The 20874-nt window shown below is 45.2% G+C and overlaps 1 protein-coding gene across 1 annotated transcript in view; it reads right to left on the bottom strand.

The window, feature by feature from the left end:
• Positions 1-17435, bottom strand: part of Tmem192 (transmembrane protein 192) — a 28455-nt gene extending 11020 nt beyond the window's left edge. The window contains exons 1-3 of the mRNA XM_034520924.2: positions 17263-17435; positions 9051-9197; positions 5817-6081 (exon numbers count right to left, since the gene is read on the bottom strand). Of these exons, the coding sequence (XP_034376815.1) occupies positions 5817-6081; positions 9051-9197; positions 17263-17289 (439 nt within the window). The 5' untranslated portion in view covers positions 17290-17435. The remainder of the gene's footprint in view (positions 1-5816; positions 6082-9050; positions 9198-17262) is intronic.
• Positions 17436-20874: the final 3439 nt, after the last annotated feature.

Below are 20874 nucleotides of genomic sequence, written 5' to 3'. Positions count from 1 at the left end.
CACTCTTTTCTAGTAATACCAGAGTGCCCCACACCTCTGTTAGGAAGAGATTTGTTGACAAAACTCAAGGCTCAGATTACTTTTGCCCCCAGCGGACCACAGTTGTCATGGGGAGCTGAAACTCATTCAACTCTAGTGTTGTCTCTACAGACAGGAGAAGAATATAGATTGTACCAGAACCAACAGGAACCATCTGTAGACATTCAGAATTGGCTAGATCAGTTTCCTCAAGCCTGGGCAGAAACTGTGTGGAATGGGAATGGCAAAGCAAGTGCCCCCAGTGGTAATTGAGCTTAAATCCGGTGCCACACCTATAGGGGTACGACAATACCCCATGAGTAAAGAAGCGAGAGAGGGTATACGCCCCCACATTAACAGACTGCTTCAACAGGGAATCCTGGTTCCTTGTAAGTCTCCATGGAACACTCCCCTACTCCCAATAAAGAAACCAGGAACTAATGATTATCTCCCAGTACAAGACTTGAGAGAAGTGAATAAAAGAATACAAGACATACATCCTACTGTGCCTAACCCCTATAATCTGCTAAGTACATTACCACCTGAGCGAATGTGGTATACAGTTCTAGATTTGAAAGATGCTTTCTTTTGTCTGAGATTACACCCCAGTAGCCAGCTCCTGTTTGCATTTGAATGGTGAGACCCTGAAGATGGAAAAACTGGACAACTTATGTGGACGAGACTGCCACAAGGGTTCAAGAACTCTTCCACTCTGTTTGATGAGGCCCTGCATCGTGACCTCACCTCATTCCGAGCCAAAAATCCCCAGGTGACTCTCTTGCAGTATGTTGATGACATCCTGGTAGCAGTGGAAACCCATGGAGAATGTGAAGTGGGAACTCAGAAACTTCTGGCTGAGTTAGGTGAGTTGGGGTACCGGGCTTCTGCTAGGAAGGCACAGCTATGCCAGACAGAGGTAACCTATCTAGGGTACACTCTGAGAGAAGGACAGAGATGGCTTACTGAAGCAAGGAAGCAAATGGTGATGCAGATCCCGACCCCAACCACCACCACCACCACCCCCGCCTCCCCCCCCCTTGCAGGTGAGAGTTCCTGGGAACTGTGGGGTTTTGCAGACTTTGGATTCCAGGGTTTGCTACCCTGGCAGCCCCACTTTATCCTTTGACCAGAGGAAAAGGAGAGTTCATTTGGACAGAGGAACACCAGTCGGCTTTCAAAACTTTAAAGAAGGCGCTGTTACATGCTCCTGCCTTGGCGTTGCCAGACTTAAGAAAGCCTTTTATTCTATATGTTGATGAGAGAAAAGGAATTGCCAGAGGGGTTCTTACTCAAACGCTAGGACCCTGGAAACCACCGATAGCTTATCTGTCAAAGAAATTGGACCCTGTAGCGAGTGGATGGCCCTCTTGTTTGTGAGCAGTAGCAGCAATGGCTGTGCTTGTGAAAGATGCTGATAAATTGACTATGGGCCAAAATGTGAGTGTGATAGCCCCTCATGCACTAGAAAGTATTATCAGACAACCACCAGATCGATGGACGTCCAATGCCCGAATGACTCACTACCAAAGTTTGTTGTTAACTGAACGAGTGACTTTTGCTCAGCCTGCTATCCTTAATATGGCCACCCTGCTGCCGGAGACTGGTGAGACCCCAGTGCATCAGTGTGAAGAAATATTGGCCGAAGAGATCGGCACTAGGACAGATTTAACAGACCAACCGTGGCCTGGGGTAAGAGCCTGGTATACAGATGGAAGCAGCTTCGTGGTAGAAGGTAAGCAAAGAGCGGGAGCAGCGGTGGTGGATGGAGAATCCATCCTGTGGATTCTAGTAGCCTACCAGAAGGGACATCAGCCCAAAAAGCAGAGCTTATAGCCTTAATTCAGGCTCTGAAATTGGCACAAGGAAAGACTATTAATATATATACAGATAGCCGATATGCTTTTGCAACGGCTCATGTTCATGAAGCCATTTATAAATAGCGGGGACTATTGACATCTGCTGGTAAAGAAATCAAAAACAAGGAAGAAACTCTCAGCTTATTGGAGGCTATTCATTTGCCACGCAAGGTGGCGATTATACATTGCCCAGGATACCAAAAAGGAGATGGGCCGGTAGAAAAAGGGAACCGAATGGCTGACCAAGCTGCTAAGGCAGCAGCACAAGGACCTATGATTTTAACCATGATGGCTCCGGACATGAGAGAACTTTCGTGGGGAAAACAGAGAAGAGCTCCCCTGGATGAGGAGGAGGGGTATGCCTACCTGACAAATATACATGCCCTTACTCATCTGGGGCCTAAAAAGATGGCTGAATTGGCAGCCAAGTCCCCGTATCACTTTATCCCGGGGTCAAGACAAATAGCAGAGAAGATAGTGAAAAATTGTAAAGCATGTGCCCTAACCAATGCAGGGTCAAGTAAGATCCAAACGGGAAAGCGTCTCCGTGGTGAGCGACCAGGAACTTTCTGGGAAGTGGATTTCACTGAAATTAAGCCTGCTTAATATGGAAATAAATATCTTTTAGTCTTTATAGACACTTTTTCAGGTTGGGTAGAAGCTTTTGCCACCAGAAAGAGACAGCTAATGTAGTGGCTAAGAAGATCATTGAGGAGATTTTTCCTCGGTTTGGAATTCCTCGGGTAATTGGGTCAGACAATGGGCCTGCCTTCGTTGCCCAGGTAAGTCAGGGACTGGCCAGACAACTGGGGATAAATTGGAAATTTCATTGTGCCTATAGACCCCAGAGCTCAGGTCAGGTAGAAAGAATGAATAGAACATTAAAGGAGATCTTAACTAAATTAGCTTTAGAGTCCGGCATAGGAGATTGGACAGTCCTTCTCCCCCTTGCCTTGTTTAGGGTGCGCAATACTCCAGGAGAATTTGGCCTTACACCCTTTGAGTTGATGTTTGGGGCGCCCACTCCCCTCTTTGAGACTTTGCAAAATAATGCACGTCCTGATGATCCTTTTATTCCCCCTTCTCGTCTTCTAGCCCGACTAACTGCCCTTGAAATTGTTAGAAAAGAAGCCTGGGAACAGCTTAAGAACTCTTACTCTGCTGGCGACCTCCAAGTACCGCATCAGTTTGAGGTCAGAGACACGGTCCTGGTGAGGAGACATTGAGCATCAAGTGGGAAACCTTGAGCCACGGTGGAAAGGCCCATACTTAGTCCTGATGATGACCCCCATGGCCGTGAAAGTAGACGGTATTGCTGTGTGGGTCCACACCTCCCATGTAAAAAGAGCACCTCCTGATTCTCAACAAGATGGATGGACTTTGGAAAGGACTGATAACCCTCTTAAGCTGCACCTGTGTTGTAGGCACCCCTCAGGTGATGGGGGGAAATCCCCATGCCCGGTGAGACAAACTTGGGAAGTGCTTAATTCAGAGGAGAGCACCGTTTGGTCAATTGCCGCCACGCGCCCTCTTTGGACATGGTGGCCAGATTTGTTTCCTGACCTGTGTCAGGTAATAATCAGGGCTCCCGGGTGGGATGCACAGATGCAAGAAATTAAAGATATGAATCCTGACTGTACAGGCCAGACTGGGGGATATCATGGATGTTGTACCCACTTCAGCAGATCCCAGACATATTATCAGTCTTTTTATGTATGCCCAGGTCCATACAGGCCTAAGAAAAAGGGATACTGCGGAGGGAAGGAACATTTTTACTGTAAATCTTGGGGATGTGAGACTAGTGGAACCGTGAGTTGGAAGCCTTCCTCCACTACTGATTGGATCACGCTTACTAGAAATTATAGTTTAAAAGGAGGAACAATTGATTATGCAGGCCATTTTAGCAACCCCTTGTGTAGAGCCACCTGGTGTATGCCTTTAAGAATTCAATTCACTGAGGTGGGAAGACAACAGACCACCAAATGGATGAGAGGAGCCCACTGGGGCCTCCAACTCTATAGAGAAGGAGAAGACCCAGGACTTATTTTGCTATAAAGCTTAGAGTAGAAAATCCTTTAACAGTATCCATAGGGCCCAATAGGGTCCTTGTGGGACAAGGCCCCCCTGTTGAGCCCCCATCTCTAACCCCTGCCCCAATGACACCGGTAGCTGCTGCTGCTACCTCCCAGAGTTTTGGACCTACATGGGGTTTTAAAACATCTGCCGATCCTCCTGAGCCATCTACAGGACAGCGGTTAATCAACCTGGTAGTTGGGGCTTTTCAGGCCCTGAATGAAACAGGCCCAGAATCCACAAGATCATGTTGGCTATGTTTAACTACGGCACCCCCCAATTATGAGGGAGTCGCCGTGAATGGGGCCTTTAACAATAATACCACTTCTCATCATTCCTGTACCTGGGAAACAGACCAGAAGATTACCTTGCCCGAGGTGATAGGAAGGACAGGCCTTTGTCTAGGTAACCCACCTGCTTCTCATAAACATCTATGTAATCAGACAAAGTCTTCTTTTAAATCATTGACCACCTTTTATCTGGTGCCTGGACCAAATCGATGGTGGGCCTGTAATACAGGGCTCACCCCTTGTATATCCACCAGTGTGTTTGATTCAACCCGAGACTTTTGCGTACTAGTACAATTGATCCCCAGAATCTACTATTACACTGCAGAGAATTTTGAGAAACATTTTGAGAACAGGCTTCAGAGATATAAAAAAGAGCCAATATCTATTACTCTGGCTATCTTATTAGGTGCTGGTATTGTGGCTGGGATAGGGACAGGTGCTGCTGCTTTAGTTACTGGGCAGAGAGGCCTTAATGCCCTCTCTACAGCCATTGATGAAGATTTAAAGATGCTAGAACAGTCTATCACTAATTTGGAGAAATCACTGACATCATTATCAGAAGTAGTCCTAGAAAATAGAAGAGGATTAGATCTGTTATTTTTAAAAGATGGGGGATTATGTGCAGCTTTAAAAGAAGAATGTTGTTTTTATGCTGATCACACTGGAGTGGTCCAAGATTCCATGCAAAGGCTCCGAGAAAGACTAGATAAAAGACAGAAAGAAAGAGAAGCCCAACAAGGGTGGTTTGAGTCTTGGTTTGCTCGTTCCCCTTGGCTGACTACATTACCTCTGCTGCAGCTGGTCCTGTTATAATCATTTTTCTGTTACTGGTTTTTGGTCCATGCATAATAAATAAGATGTTAGCTTTTGTCAAGACTAGGTTAGAAGCCGTTCACTTGATGGTATTGAGGCATGAATATAAAATTATAGGAAATGGCAGGGAAGATATGAACTTTTAATTCTAAGATTAGAATTATTCAAAACAAAAGGAGTAGGGAATGTGAGAACAAAATCTTAAGAAACCCATATTGGAGTGATTATAAAAATTCATGATCAGCAAAAGACCACCTTACGCTATGATAAAAATAGTTATAATAGCAACATCCAGATCTACCAGGAACAGGATGACCGAAAACAAAGGGACATGCCCTAGACAAGTCTAAACATGCCCAAGTGAGTAATGGGCCATCTGGTGTTTTTCCTTTCCCACCCTTCTAGGAGGTCTGAGACTTCATGGTCACAAAGACATGCAAGGGCATGTCCAGACACGTATTGGCACGTAGTTAAAAATAACCAGACATCCTGCCTGTATGACTAAATTGCTGATGTTTGAAATATCCAATCACATGTAACCACGCTGGAATTCCCCACCTTCCCTAATCCCTGCCCATAAATATTCCCAGCTTTCTGGGTTCTGGGTCGACCTTGCTTTCTCCTGTGTGAGATACAGTTCAATCAGAGGGCCCTCGCTATTAAACCTCCTCTGCTTTTGCATCAAGAAGGTCTTCGTGTGTCATTGGGTGCGCGCTTGTCCAGACTTAAGTGAGGGTCCCCTCTGCGGGGGTCTTTCAGTACTCACCAGAAGAGTGGATCATGAGGGCCAGTGTCTTGAGATGCCTTGTAGACTGGTAAATCTGGGAATAGCCTCGGCTCTTGACTTTCCTGTGGTGATACTGGATATAGCGTTCAAAAAGCAAATGCAGAATCCACAGGATAATTTTCCCAAGGATTATGACTGTCTGAACCTTCAATGGGTTGGTGTAGTTTTCTGGGCACTTGTCTTCATTTGGATTAGGGTACAAACACAGCACACCTGTTAAAAATGCTAAAATAACAAACATGACCTGTTGGAAAGAGAAGCAGCGGGGTTCACAGTAAATATGAAGGTTCCAGTCAGGGGCGAGAGTGGGCTCAGTGGGGTGAGGCATTGGTCACCAGGACTGACAACCTGAGTCTGATCCCAGGATCAACACAGCAGAAGAACAGAACTGACTCCTGCAAGTTGTCCCCACGTCTCTGTGTGCTGTGGCACACACAGGCCTCAACTCACACAGCTGTGACCATGCACACTCACACATCAATGTGACCAAAAATAATAACAAATACATGGGTTTAGAAAACAGGCACTGGCATTTCCTAAAAGTCTCTAGGCGACTTATATGACCCTATTCTTTTTTTAAAGATGTATTTATTTTTATATACACTGGTGTTTCACCTGTATGCGTGTCTGTGAAGGGTACCAGATCCCTTGGAAGTGGAGTTACAGAGAGTTGTGAGCTGTCATGCGGTTGCTGAGAATTGAACCTGGGTCCTCTGGGAGGACAGCCAGTGCTCTTAACATCTGAGCCATCTATCCAGCTCCATGCTTTTTTTTTTTTTTTTTTTTTTTTTTTTTTTTAACCAAAAGCATCATAAAAATTTGTAGAAACTGGGCAGAGAGGCACATACCTGTAATCCTAACACTTGGGAGGATGGAAAATTTCAGATTAGCCTGGGTTACATAGGCAGATTACATGTCACAGTTGAAAAAGAAAAATGTAGGAAATCACAGACAAAAGCATAAATAAGAAAGTAAAACCACCTAAATCTCACTTAAGGAGATGCTCACTTAATGTTGAGGTTTTATGTCTTTCACACACACACACACACACACACACACACACACACAGAGAGAGAGAGAGAGAGAGAGAGAGAGAGAGAGAGAGAGAGAGAGAGAGAGAGAGGCATAGAAAGAGTTGATTATGTCAAAAGCAATTACTATGCATGGGAAAGGTGGCTTAGCAGCTAACAGTGCAAACAGCTCTGGCAGAAGACTTTAAGGGCTCAGACCCCAGTCCCCATGTCACATGGCTCACTCTGACCAGCCCCAGGGGTCACATCCTCTCTTCTGGACTCCAGGACATCTGCTGTCCTCCTCACTACATCATTAAAAATAAGTATTTTTTTTTTAAAAAAAGAACTAATAAAAGTATGGTTTAAACATTTACTTCCAGGAGCCTGGGGAGATGCTCTATGGTTAAGCACATGCACTGTTCCCAGCACCCTTGTTGCTGGGCTCTTCACACCGCCCCTAACACCAGCTGCAGTGGGGTCTGCCATCTCTTACCTCTGAGGGCACCAAAACACACACATAATAGAAAGAAAGAAAGAGAGAAAAAAAGAAAGAAAGAAAGAAGGGAGGGAGGGAGGGAGGGAGGGAGAAAGAGAGAGAGAGAGAAGGAAGGAAGGAAGGAAAAGAAAAGAAAAGAAAAGAAAAGAAAAGAAAAGAAAAGAAAATTAGTTTATCCCTCAGTTTTAGGAGAACAAGTATCTAAAGAGATTGACAAAAGTTTAAATGGTTCCAGGGCACCGGGAAAGACACTCTTATGAATTGCTAACCAGGCTGGGACTCACTTTTAGGAAGTGATTTGGAAATATCTTGACTCAAGTCATTTGGAAATATCTTGATTTAGCAATCTTCCTGTAAGGATTTTATTCCTCAAAAAAAACAATTCAATAGCCAGCACATAGGCAGCAGAACCAGATTAATCTCTGAGTTCTAGGCCATTCTGGTCTACATCATGAGTTCAAGGTCAGGAAGGCAACAGAATAAGAGCTTGTAAAAGTTTGAAGGGATTATCAGTCACTGGCCCATACTAGCCTCTACTGATGGACAGACCCATAACACAGAAAAGGGGTGAGCTGCGGAGCACTGGCTCTGAAATGCAGCATGCAGACAAGCCAGCAAGACGCAGAGCTAGAAGTGCACTCTCTGTCCACACTAGTCCTCTGGAGCCAGCCTCTTGGGGCACAGATGTAATGAATGGGGAGCTTAGAAAAAGAGAAAGAGTATTAAAATTAAATAAAGATTAAATAATTAAAATGAGTATGGATTTGCATATATGCTAATCTCTGCATGAATTTAACAAAAGGCTAAGATCTTACTGTGTAGCCCAACTGACTTCTAACTTTTGATCTTCCTGACTCTGCCTGCTAATTACTGACATTACAGGCATGTTTGGTTTTTTTTGAGACAAGGGTCTCACTGTACAGCCTTAACTGGTCTAAACTTGACTTGTAGCTCAGGCTGGCCTTGAACTCACAGAGACTGCCTGTCTCTGCCTTCCAAGTGCTGGAATTAAAGGCTTGTGCCTCCATGCCTGGCTTTATTTATGTATTTATTGTGCTTGTGAGTGATCCCTTTTCTACAGCATGAATGTGGACGCCAGACAACATATCCAGAGTAGGTCCTCTCCTTCTACCTTGTCTGGAGGCAGTCTTCATGGACCAGCTAGCCTAGAACTTGGGAGCAGAGACAGTGGTCCTCAGAATACCAGGTAATTTGTGATTTCTTAGTCAGTCAAACAACACCGCTATTCACAATGTCCTTACACGTGTGCAAACCTCTATAATACATTTTTTGAAACAGAAGTATAAGCACAAAAATTTGTACAAAAGTATATACATTTAAAAAGAACCTGATAGATACAGGCCTGGAAGAGCTATGTATGGTGTACGTGTGCCCATGTGTATGTACTTGGGAGTCAGAGGACAATACAGATGCTGTTTCTTGGAGACATCTATCTTGTTTTGTTTTGGGAATGGGGTCTCTCAGTAGGATCTGGGGCTCACTCCTATTAGATCAGGCTGCCCGGAGAGTACCAGGGATCCTCCTAGCTCTACCTCCACGTTGTCAGGAGTGTCCCCATCCATCCCCAGGTTTGTATTGGGTGTTGGAGGTGCAACCCACGTCCTCAGGCATCTTGTGACTGGGCCATCTCTTCACCTCCACTCTGCTGTGCTTTTAAGAACACAGGCTCTGCGGTGAACTCACATGTATAAGCAACAGAAGGTTCGCTATGGTGACCGTCGGAAGAGGATGGAATCTGGGTCTAAAGTGAGCTTGAAGAGAGTGGTGAGGGAGAGGCTGGGTGTCCAGAAGCGGGTCATCATCCATACTTTGTAGGATATCCAAGGAACTCTGTGAGGGAAAAACACGCAAGTTACAGTCAAGACTTTCTGCATCATGTCTCTAAGACGCATTTAATAAAGCTTTAAAAGAAAGAATGAACATTCTGGTTATTTGAGACATTCTACTGTGAAGGTTGTCATAGAAACACCATGCAGCACACCCTAGCCTTCTATTTGTGGCAGTCCTCCTGTCCTAGCCTTCTGAGTGTTGTGACTCCAGGCATGAGTTACCACACAGGAGCTTTCGAAACTATTTTGTATGATTTCTACGTTTGTTTGTGACACAGAACTGTGATCTCAGTTCTAAGGCTAAGACAGAGTAATCCAGAATCTGAAGCAAGTATGGGCAATAGAGCTCCTTTGGGGCCAGCCTAGAATACTGAGCCTTTCTCTAAGAAACAAAGCAAGCCAGGGATCCAGCTGAGAAGCAGCACACTCCCCTAGCATATGTAAACCCTGGGTTTGCTCCCCAACATGGCAAAGCCCAAAACCCGAGAGGGGCTGGATGTAGCTTAGTGGTATAGTTTCCTGGCCACACATGAGGTTCTGGCTCTGATCCCTACCACCACACACAAGAGAAAACACTGCACATATCAGAGGCAGAACAGACCCTACCTAAAGCCAACTTTGAAAAATTACCCGCCTTTAGGAAATGATACCATATGACTTGGTGAAACTTTTATTTTATTTTATTTTATTTAGTTTTGTCTGTTTGTTTTTTGAGACGGAGTTACTTGGTGTAGCCCTGGTTGTCCTGAAACTAGCTCTGTAGATCAGTCTGGCCTCAAACTCACAGAGATTCTCCTGTCTCTGTCTCCTGAGTTCTGGGATTAAAGGTGTTCACCATCATCGCTTGGCTGATGAAACTTCTGTTAAAACAGACTCCTTCACAGAGCTCCGTCTGCCTCCTGACAGAAACTAACAGTGTGTACTACCTGGCTTGAGACAGGGTTTATACTGGCTAGACCCCATGCTGATTTTGAACTCACTGTGTAGGCAAGAGTGGCTTCCCATACATGCTTTAGAAACTACAAAGAACTTTAAAAAAAAAAAAAAAAAAAGACATTGCTTCACTACTCTGTAGCCCTGGCTCGACTGCTCTTCCTACAAAGACTAGACGACCTGTAACTCAGAAATCTCCACCTGCTTCTCCATCCCAAGTGCTGGTATTAAAAGGTGTATGCTACCACACTTGGCCCCAGAGACATAGCTTTATTTCACTTTATTTTCTTCCTTTCTCTTTTTGTTTATAAGTCTCTCTAATATAGCCCTGGCTGTCCTGGAACTCACTATGTAGACCAGGCTGTCCTGGAACTTCCATATCCACCTGCCTGTACTTCGGAAGAGCCAGAATTAAACATGCCCAACTATTTCGTTTATTTCTGTAACTCTAGAACAAAGTCATACATGATGTAATTGAAGCCAATTTTTTTTTGTATTGTAATAAGGTCTCCCTATTTGACTCAGGCTGGTCTCAAACTCCTGAGCCACAGCAATCCCCTCATCTCCATATGTCAAGGACCGAGATCATAACATACACTACCATGTCCAGCTTCAACCTACTCCATCAAGCCTTCGAACGGTACGGCTGGAACAGGGCAGCAGTGGCGCGCACCTTTGGTCCAGCACTCAGGTGCTGGGGAGGGACAGTCATTCTGTTCTGGAGTACGTTGTGGTAGACAGCCACACTGCAGTAGATGGCCTCACTCCCCATGCAGATGACACTAATTAAAGCTCAGTGGGTTATATAAAAAGAAGAAAAGCACTGCGGGGGGGGGGGGGGCGGGGAGAGTGGAATCAGAGGGAGTATGAGGGGCGGATATGATCAATTTATACACTGCACACATATATAGCTCAGGCTGGCCCCACATTCACTATGTGGCTGAAGATAGCTTTGAACTCCTAATCCTCCTGCCTCTAACCACTGGGACTGTAGGCATGCATGACTACACAAGGCCTCAAATGCAACTATTAGACATTCTGATTTCCTACATTACTTCGAGAAGAGACCTTATTAAGAATGTATAGTGGAGGAAGGTATAGCTCACTCACTGGTCAAGTGCTCACCTAGCATGTATGAGGGACTGGGGCCTGTTCCCGGCATCACTTATTTCTCCCAAAAGTGACAAGACAAGCTTTCAATTTAAACAGAAATATTCTAAGTACCAAGAGTAACATAACCCAGTGGAACTATCAGGGAGACACCAGTGTGTAGGAACCAGTTTCCAGAAAACCACCCAGCTGTTGGTCACTAAAGCAGTGAACAAATGCCGAGCCCTGGGTGGTACCCTAAAAATCCAAGCCATGTTGAAAGATGCTGTCTCTGCTGCACACAAATGGGATATATCTCAGTCTCAGACCTTTACTAGACACTGTTATGTATGAGAGCAGTACCAACTGCCTAGAATCTCAGCACCTGGAAAGCAGAGGCTGTAGAACCGATGTTTATTGAAGACTAGCCTAGACTACATAGTGAGTTCCAGGCTAGCACAGGCAAGGTATTTGAGATCCTGTCTCAGAAAAAATAAAGTAAGCTGGAACTAGTTTAGTTCCTAGCACAGACACGATGGCTCGCCACCATCTGTAACTCTAGATCCTAAGTTCCAGAGGTTTGGTACTTTCTTCTGACTTCCTCAGTCATGTACATGGTACACATACAGGCATGCATCCAAACACTCATATAGCTAAAGTAAATCTAACACGCATGTGCGTGTGCACACACACATGCACGTGCACACACATGCATGTGGACACACACAATTTTTTTTTAAAGACTAAGAAATAAGAGGGATGATAACAGCTCAATGGCAGAGCTCTTGCCTAGCATGTGTGAAGCCCTGGGTTCAATACTCGGTACTGGATTTAAATACGGGACTCTATGGTGTCACCCAGATCTGGGTGCTACTGCTCAATTTTCAGACTCAAGCACCTAATGCTAGTATTGTGTCCTGTCTACTCAATTGCTTGGAAGCTCCCACTTGGTTTGCCACAACCTATGGTATAATTCTGATTATTGTGCTTGTGTTTTGAGGGGGGCAATCCCTCTAGAGAGGTATTGCTGACTTCAATTCAACTTGCAGTGAGCCTCTTGCCTTTGCCTCTGAGTCCTGGCCTAACAAGCATTGCCACCAGGCTAGCTAACAATTCTGACTGTTTCTCTTCTCAACACCCTGGACCTTGAGCATTCTCTGCCCAGTCGGGGCAAGTCCCATCAGGGCGCCTACCCACGATCTGGAAGCATGCCACTCTGTTTCCAAAGCAGTATGTGTGTCTGTCATACTAGGCAATGATGGCCTTTCCCTATTTTTTGTTTCTTCCTTCTGTCCAAGGCCCACTTAATCTATCTTTCCTGGTAGCCTACACTAGATTCACTAATTCCTTGTCTGTCACAGGGACTCACTCAGCAAACACTGGTGCAAGAATTCACATATGGTCCATGTCTATCTTTGCAGGTTTCCACAACTCACTCAGCAGCATCAAACACTCATCAGAAGAAATTAGGACACAGGGAGAAAGAATCAACTCTGACCAGAGGGAGTAAGAAAAGCTATGGCTTTTGGGATTGGGGGGAAGGTCCCCAAGTTAAACCGAGACAAAATTCACGTCCCGTTGCTTACTGGCTGTAAGTTACTCCACCTCTCTATTTCTGTTTCTTTATTTTTTTATTTTTTAGATTTATTTTCTATTTTTATGTGTGTGTGTATTGTATGTTCACCACATGCATGGAGGTGCTCAGTGAGGCCAGAAGAGGGCATCAGAACCCTAGAGAAAGTTGTGACACCAGGGATGTGAGTGCTGGGAATTGAACCTGAGTCCTCTGCAAAACCAACAAGCACCTTTCCAGCTTCAATTTCCTCCTCTGAAAAAAAAAAAAAAAAAAAAAAGACACTAATACAAATCGGACACCTGTGCCCAATCTTGGGTAGAAAGATCAAACAAATTACTACACAAAAAGAACCTGCTTAGTATAGCACCTGGCTGACTGAGCGATCAATGTGTGCCACTATTTTCTTCTCTTTTAATTTTTTTTTTTTTTTTTTTTTTTTTTTTTTTTTTTTTTTGGTTTTTCGAGACAATATTTTTCCGTGTAGCCTTGGCTGTCCTGAAACTCATTCTGTAGACCAGGCTGGCCTCAAACTCAGAGATCTGCCTGCCTCTGCTTCCAGGAGGCACCTGGCTTGAGCGAGCATGCATGCATGCATGTATGCATATACACACACACACACACACACACATATATATATATATATATATATATATATATATAAATTTTTTTGCGTGGTCTGGAACCCACTATGAAGACCAGACTTTCTTCCTTCTAAGAGCTGGAATTAAAGGAGGCCACTAAGTCTAACCTCTATATCAATACCCCCACCACTTCCCCCCCAACCCCCTCACTTTTGGAGATAGAGTCTCAAAATATGGCCCAGGCTAGTCTTGAGCCCAAGATCTTCCTACCTTCTTCTCCTAGGGGCTGTGAATGTTTATTTATTCTACTAATTGTTTATTTTGTGCCACTGGGGCTGAACCCCGATGCTCTGTCTCTGAGATAGACAGCAGCCTCTATGAACTCTCATCACCCTCCTGGTCTTTACGCGATCACTGATTTCTACCAGCCTTCGTACTGTCTCCGAGCTCTTTTGGTCTTCTGCTAGAGCCCATCAGAATCCTGTCCCAAGGAGTCTTCCTGGATGCTCTCAAGAGGTCTACAATACCCCTCAGGTTTATCCTCACAAGACCCGTGAGTATCTCCCCATTACCTTCAGGGCAGAGTCCAGATGCTTCACCAGGCTCGCTCCACTCTTAAAGAGCTCCACACTCTGTTTCTGGCCTGAGCCCTCATTTCTCATGTTCCAGGCCCTTAGGAAACCCCTTCCTACCTGTCTCCCCACCTACGATGCCTATCACAGCAAACACCACCATCTCCTTGACTCATTTCTCCCCTTGTCAGAGGACAAGTTTCAGCTGTACAAAGTTAAGCTAGGTCAGCTTTAAGCATTTGAACATACAGAAAAGTTTTTGCTTTCTCTTCCCTATTTCTATGTTGTTTTGGAATCATTTTCTTTCCTTTTTTTTTTTTTTTTTTTGTTTGTTTGTTTTCCATGACAAGGTGTCTCTGTGTCACCCTGGCTACCGTGGATCTCACTACGTAGACCAAGCTGGTCTCCAACTCAGAGATCATGTTGCCTCTGCTTCCTGAGTGCTGAGATTAAAGTGTGAGCCACCAATGCCTGGCTTGAATCATTTTCAATCAACTCATTGATCAACTTTTCTGTCTTCTTATAAATCTCCCCACCCCCTCAAAGCTAGGCCCTCATGCATGCTACACAGATGCTCTAACACTGAGCTACCCCAAATCATTCCTTCATTTCCTCTATTCTGGCCCAGAACTCCCTAAGGCCAAAAGTGACCCTGAATTTAAGATTCCCTGTCCTTCCTTCCTCAGTGCTGGGATTACAGATGCTGGGATTACCACATGCCTGGTTCATGTGGTGCTAAGGACTGAGCTCAGGGCTGTGTGCATGCTAAGCAAGCAAGAACTCTACCACGTTCGCCAAACCCACTTCCACAACTCATGACTGAGTGAGTCACTGCCAAAGAATTCAGCTATTGTTTTGGCCCCAATACCATCTCTTCATTTTCTTCCCCCAGTAACTGCTTCCTTTGGCGACCCTATGTTGTATTAAGCCTTACTGGGACCCAGGTAAGTGGCATGTGCTGTTTATAATCCCAGCATGTGGGAGGCTTCAGGAGGATTACTGTGAGCCAGAGGCTAGCCAGAGGCTAGCCAGAGGCTAGTTACCTAGTGAGAGCCTGTAAACAACAAAAATCCATGTAGGAATATCTTTAAATATTTTCCCTGTCTCTTGGTTCAAGGGTAGTTATACAACAAGATGGTTTGTAGACAGATCTCAGGTAAGGTCACAGCACCATATTTGTGTTGGGGTACACTCTGTAAAGGTGTGTCTCTGTGTTTTCAATTGCTAATTCTGTACCAGCAGAGACCTAAATGCTGGCAGAATTCTGGTCCTGCCATTTCTATGTTGTTACTGGGTCTCTATTTTGTAAATATTTGCTCTTCCTCGTCTGATCTAGGATTGTATCAGACTGGCTGTAATACAGAGCTGACAGACAATAGCTAGGCAGGTAGAGGAGGGTGGCTTTTCCAGGAGAGAAAAGGATTCTGGGAGAAGAAACCAGAGGTGAGGGATTCAGCCAGCCGACATGGGGGTAAACAGAAGGACCAGAGCTGAGCAGAGAGATAGAGCTAGCCACATAGCAGGCCAGGATTAGTCAGGTTAGAGTAGCTAGAAGGCTGCCCTCGATGAAAGGCCTAAACTTTAAAATGTTAAAAAGCCTGTGTCATTATTTATACTGCTGGCGGTCTGAGCTAGGTTTGCTATACATTCACCCCAGTGTAGACTCTAAAATGACTCCTATCCCTTAAGAGCCTGTGAGCTGCCCTTGTCTGGGTCCTTCAGAGGCCTGGGTGTTCATTCACCCAAATCTGCAACAAGCCCTTGTCTTTCTGAATGAGCCATTAGTTCACTGACACACTTAAGCTTCTGGGCTTGCAACATAGTCCATGTATTTAGTTCACTAAATGTGTACTTGGTTATCTACAAAATACTTAAGGCAGGCAACCTACTCAGATCCATAATTCAGTTTCAGCTACTTAACTGTTGGTGAAATAGCCATCTCCAACTGCTGAAAGAAATACCTAGGACTCTACTCCCGAAAGTTACAGATCCAAGCGCTCCTTCTCCCCCCCCCCCCCCGCCCCCATCCCCTTATTCATTTCTTCCATAAATTGTCAGTCCATGAAATCTCACTCGCAAAATTTCAAAAACCACGTGCTGTGCTTTAAAATACACATGACTCTTAGTTTCCAAGTATTAGCTGCTTTCCCACTTTCTCAAAAACTGGATTAGTCCTACTGTTAGAAACATAGTTCGTTAAGAAAATTTAACTAGCTAGGTGGCAAGGTACTCCTATCATCCCAGCATTCAGATGGGTCGTGTCAGGGAACAGTCAGGCAAACTTGAGGCCAGGCTAGGCTATATAATGAGTATCAGGCCAGCTAGGGCTACATAGCAAGTCTAAAATAAATAAATAAATAAATAAATAAATAAATGATTGACTGACTGACTGCAGAACCCCCACACAAGAATCTGAACTCTTATAGTTCTGGAACCTTGCTTTTTTTTTTTTTTTTTTAATGTACGTTCACACTAAGACCATGATAATATTTTTATTAGTTATTAGCTCAGATCAGTGTGCTAAGGTAATGTGAGTCTTGCATTTCTCAAGGGCAGGAATTTTTTTTTTTTATGGTAATACCAAAATAGTTTGTTCTGGAAACAAATGTATGTTTCCTCCCAAAGTGTCTTTCCTCCCCGCCTCCCCCACCCCCACCCCCGCCGCCCCAATTTCAAATCAATCAGTGTCTTAATGAGCTTGCAAACTCAAGATTTTTGCAACGGTATTATCATTCTATACTGGCTATATTGTGAATTGAGCCACCGGGAACTTTTTTTTTTTTTTTTTAAGCAAACGAGCGTGCATCCTAGATTCAAACATCGTTCTGTTCCTAGCAATGCCTACATTCAAAACAGCACATGAATCTGCGTTTCCGGGAAATGAGGGCTACAGGTCGGTGGAGGTTAGCCCAGGCACCAGAGTCACACCAGGTCCCCGGTGCTCTCCAGCCACCGCAGGAGGGCCCACATAGGCCGAGTCACCCCGAGCATGCAAGCCCCCCTGTCAGTCTTTCCCAGGAAGGTCGGATCAGGCCAGCGCGCATCACGTGAAGCTCCCATTTCCGGAACCAAAGACGCGCACTGCACGTGAGCCGCCGACTGAAGGGTCCCGCGCGCCCACCCTGCCGTGTCCCTCCGATCACACAGGAAGACGCTGCCGGGGTCCATGGTCCCCGCCCGTCGCGTCACCCCGCACCCCGCGTCCCTGATGGTCGAGCCGCTGCGGCTCTGGGTAGCTCCCAGCCCGCAGTCTCCGCCCCCTGAGCCCAGCACAGGAAGCGGGATGGCGGGGACAGGGCTCGGCGCCTCACTCACGTCCTCCAGCCGGCCGCCTGCCGCCATGACCCGCCGTCGCGGGCCGAGGCCCCGCCAGCCTGACCTCTCCACCAGCGCCCGGGCGCCGCCGGCCCGGGACAGTCGCACCTACTTGGACCTGCGCGCCCCGCCTCGGACACACCCACTCTGCGCTCGCCCCGCCCCGACTGTCCAAGGCCACGCCCCTCCACCCAGATCTGCGGATCAGCAGCCAGGGGTGTGGCCCTCCCTGCAGACTCCAGTTTTGGGCCGCTGTGTAGGCTAGGCGGTCGTTTTGGGGAATTCCTTAAACTGTTGTTTCTTCCGTTTATCAGAGGCAATTAAAGACGGAATTTCTAGAGCAGCCATTCAAACAATTTTGGGGCAACTATGCTTTAAAACATTACCTTATTTCTGTTGCACAGTTTTTGTTTGCAGCAATAACTCCATGTTTTGGAAAAAGACGCAGTAAAAGTCGTTATTCCACCTGTAGAGGGACTGAACTAGAATAGATTCTAATTTCTATAACACAATTTACAGATGTCTCCACAGAAAATTCTTGTGGGATGTTTTTTGTTTGTTTGTTTGTTTTTCTTTGTTTTGTATTCTGATTCTGTTTTTTTCCTTCTCTCTCTCTCTCTCTCTCTCTCTCTCTCTCTCTCTCTCTCTCTCTCTCTTCTGTCCTTTGATTATTTTTGGTTTCAGTTTTGTTTTTGGGGACAAGGTTTCTCTATATAGCTCTCTGTGTTCTAGAATTCACTATGTAGACCAGGCTGGCTTTGAACCCTCACAGATTCACCTGTCTTTGTCTCCCCTCGTGGAGTACTCGGATTAAAGGCATATGCCACCACACTAACCGAGAGTGAGTCAGTTCTTTTCTTTCCCTACTTGAATCCCAGGATTGGGAGCAAATGCCATTGGCCAGTCCTCATTTTTTATAATTAATTAATTTTTTTAAATTAAAACAAGGTCTCAAGTAGCTCAGGCTGACCTAGAAATTGATGTGCACTGAAACTGGCCTTTAATTCCTGATCCTCAAGCCGGGCGGTGGTGGCGCACGCCTTTAATCCCAGCACTTGGGAGGCAGAGGCAGGCGGATTTCTGAGTTCGAGGCCAGCCTGGTCTACAGAGTGAGTTCCAGGACAGCCAAGGCTAAACAGAGAAACCTTGTCTCGAAAAACCAAAATAATAATAATAATTCCTGATCCTCTTGCCTTCACCCGGTGAAATCTTGCATTGCTAGTGTGCACCATCGCACCTGACGAGTTGTTTTGTTTTATATACAAAGTGCTTTAAATTGTTTTTATTTTATGCGTTTGAGTGTTTTATTTGCATGTGTGGCTATGCACTATGCCCAGGGAGGTCAGACGAGGCTATTTGATCCTCTGACACTGGAGTTAGACAGTTGTTCTGGGAATCAAACCCAGGTTCTTTGGAAGAGTGGCTAGTGCATTTAAGCACTGAGCCATCTCTGCAGCTCAAGTTTTAAACACACACATAACACACACACACACACACACACACACACACACACACGTGTGTGTATGCACACTGAATCAAACTGGGCAACTGGGTGTGGTGGCACACACCTGTAGTCTCAGGACTTAGAGGAGGCAGGAGGGATCATGAGCCCAGGCTTTGCTTTTATAGTGAGTTAGAGCCTAGCCTGGGTTGCACAAGGCTGTCTCCTGAAGAGGTAAAGAGGGATGTGAGGAAGGGTCCTCAAGGACTGTGGGTGCAGAGGATTTGGAAGGCAAAGGTGTCATCAACACTGAGCAGACTGGGTCCCAAGGACACTGACTAGACGTGTCCATTGGAAAGAATGCCTGTCCTTGTGTCCTGGAACAGCTAGCTGAATCGTGTTGGTTCCTTCCTCTCTCTAAAACCAGCTTCTCTACAGGCCCTGGAAAGGAATAGCCCTGAAATCCTCAAAGAACATTTCCTTATGTACTTGACAGTTTTAACTGGCCTTTACTCTTTTAAACAAGCTTTTACTGGCGTCTGTTAATTATATGTAATAACAGGTTTCATTATGCCGTTTTTACACGCGTGTATGTGGTATTTTGGTTCTGTATAGCACCCACTGCCTTCTCTTGTCTCCTCCCACTGATCCTTTTCCCAACTAGTCTCCTTTCTGATTTCACAGCAGCAATGTGAAATCTGTGTGTGTTTGTGCTCGAGCATGTGCGTGTTTGTGTGTGATGTAATCAGTGTAAGATTACATACTTACAGGATCATGTGTCACTTACCAATCCTCCCCGTTCCTGAGGGATCACCCTGAGTGGCTTAGCAGGTAAAGGTGCTCGATTTTGAAAGCCTGACCGGATAACTTGAGTTCAATCTTCAAGACCCATGAAAAGTAGTAGGAAAGGGCTGGAGAGATGGCTCAGTGGTTAAGAGCACTGATTGTTCTTCCAGAGGTCCTGAGTTCAATTCCCAGCAACCACATGGTGGCTCACAACCATCTGCAGTGGGATCCAATGCCGTTTTCTGGTGTGTCTGAAGACAGCAATAGTCTACTCACATACATAAAGTAAATAAATAAATCTTTTTTTTTTTTTTTTTTTTTTTTTTTTTTAAGTAGCAGGAAAGAACCAACTCCACAATGTTATCCCCTGACCTCCATCTGTATATACCATGCCATGGATACCCAACCCCACAAAATAATAATAAATAAAATAAAAAATCTAAGTATATGTTAAAAATAAGAAAAGTTGAATTCAGAACTAGTTCAGCTGCGTTGGATATTTTTTCTTTTTTTGAGGCAGAGTCTTATGTAGCTAGGCTGGTCTCCAATTCGTTCTGTAGCTACAGATGACCTTAAACTCCTGATCCTGTCCGGATCAGCCATCACACAGCCCAGCTGTGAACTCACAGTCACTAGTAGTTGGGTTCAAAGATGGCATAGATAGGAGATGCTAGTAAGACAGGGGTGGAAACATGGGATTTGGAAGAATGGGTTAGCAAGCTGCTAGAAGGATAAAATAAGAGACATGCTAAGGGACAGAACAAATGGCATGTGTGCAGGTCTCTGAGAAGACATGAATAGGTCAGGAAGGCTGAGGGGCATCAGACTGGGCAACCACCCTCTCATTCTCTGTGTATTTCCCATCTGTCCTTCCTTCCTTCCTTCCATCCATCCTTCCTTCTTGCCACCTTTCCATTTCTTTGTTTTGTCCTCTCTTTATGTTTTTCTTCTTTTTCAGCAGACTCTCATTGAGTTCAGGCTGGCCTTGAACTTGCTGTGTAGTTGACAGGATGACCTTGAACCCCTGACACCTTTGTTTCTGTTGCCCAAGCACTGAGATTACAGCCATGAGCCACTGTACCGGTTCATCACACAGATCATTATTATTTATATTCCTTATTATTACTGCGTGTGTGCACTCATGGACGTGTGAATGCGTGGGTGTATGCACACTACACCTTTTGTGGAGGGCACAGTTAGTTCTCTTTTTCCACGGTGGGTTCCAGGGCTCAGACTCAGGTCCTCGGCTTGTATGACTCTCGATGTCTTGGCCATTGTGCCAGCCATGTCTTAAAGTTTTAAGAAATCCTTTTATCCTGGACACGTTTTCTTTTCAGTCTGCCCCCCTTCCAGGGCAAACCAGTGCTGAGCAGAGAGCCTTAGAA

The sequence above is a fragment of the Arvicanthis niloticus genome, chromosome 16 (genome assembly GCF_011762505.2).
Source record: "Arvicanthis niloticus isolate mArvNil1 chromosome 16, mArvNil1.pat.X, whole genome shotgun sequence".
In the NCBI taxonomy this organism is placed as follows: Eukaryota; Metazoa; Chordata; class Mammalia; order Rodentia; family Muridae; genus Arvicanthis; species Arvicanthis niloticus.
The sequence above is the reverse complement of the archived record's forward strand: the minus strand, read 5'-3'. Positions and strand labels throughout refer to the sequence as shown.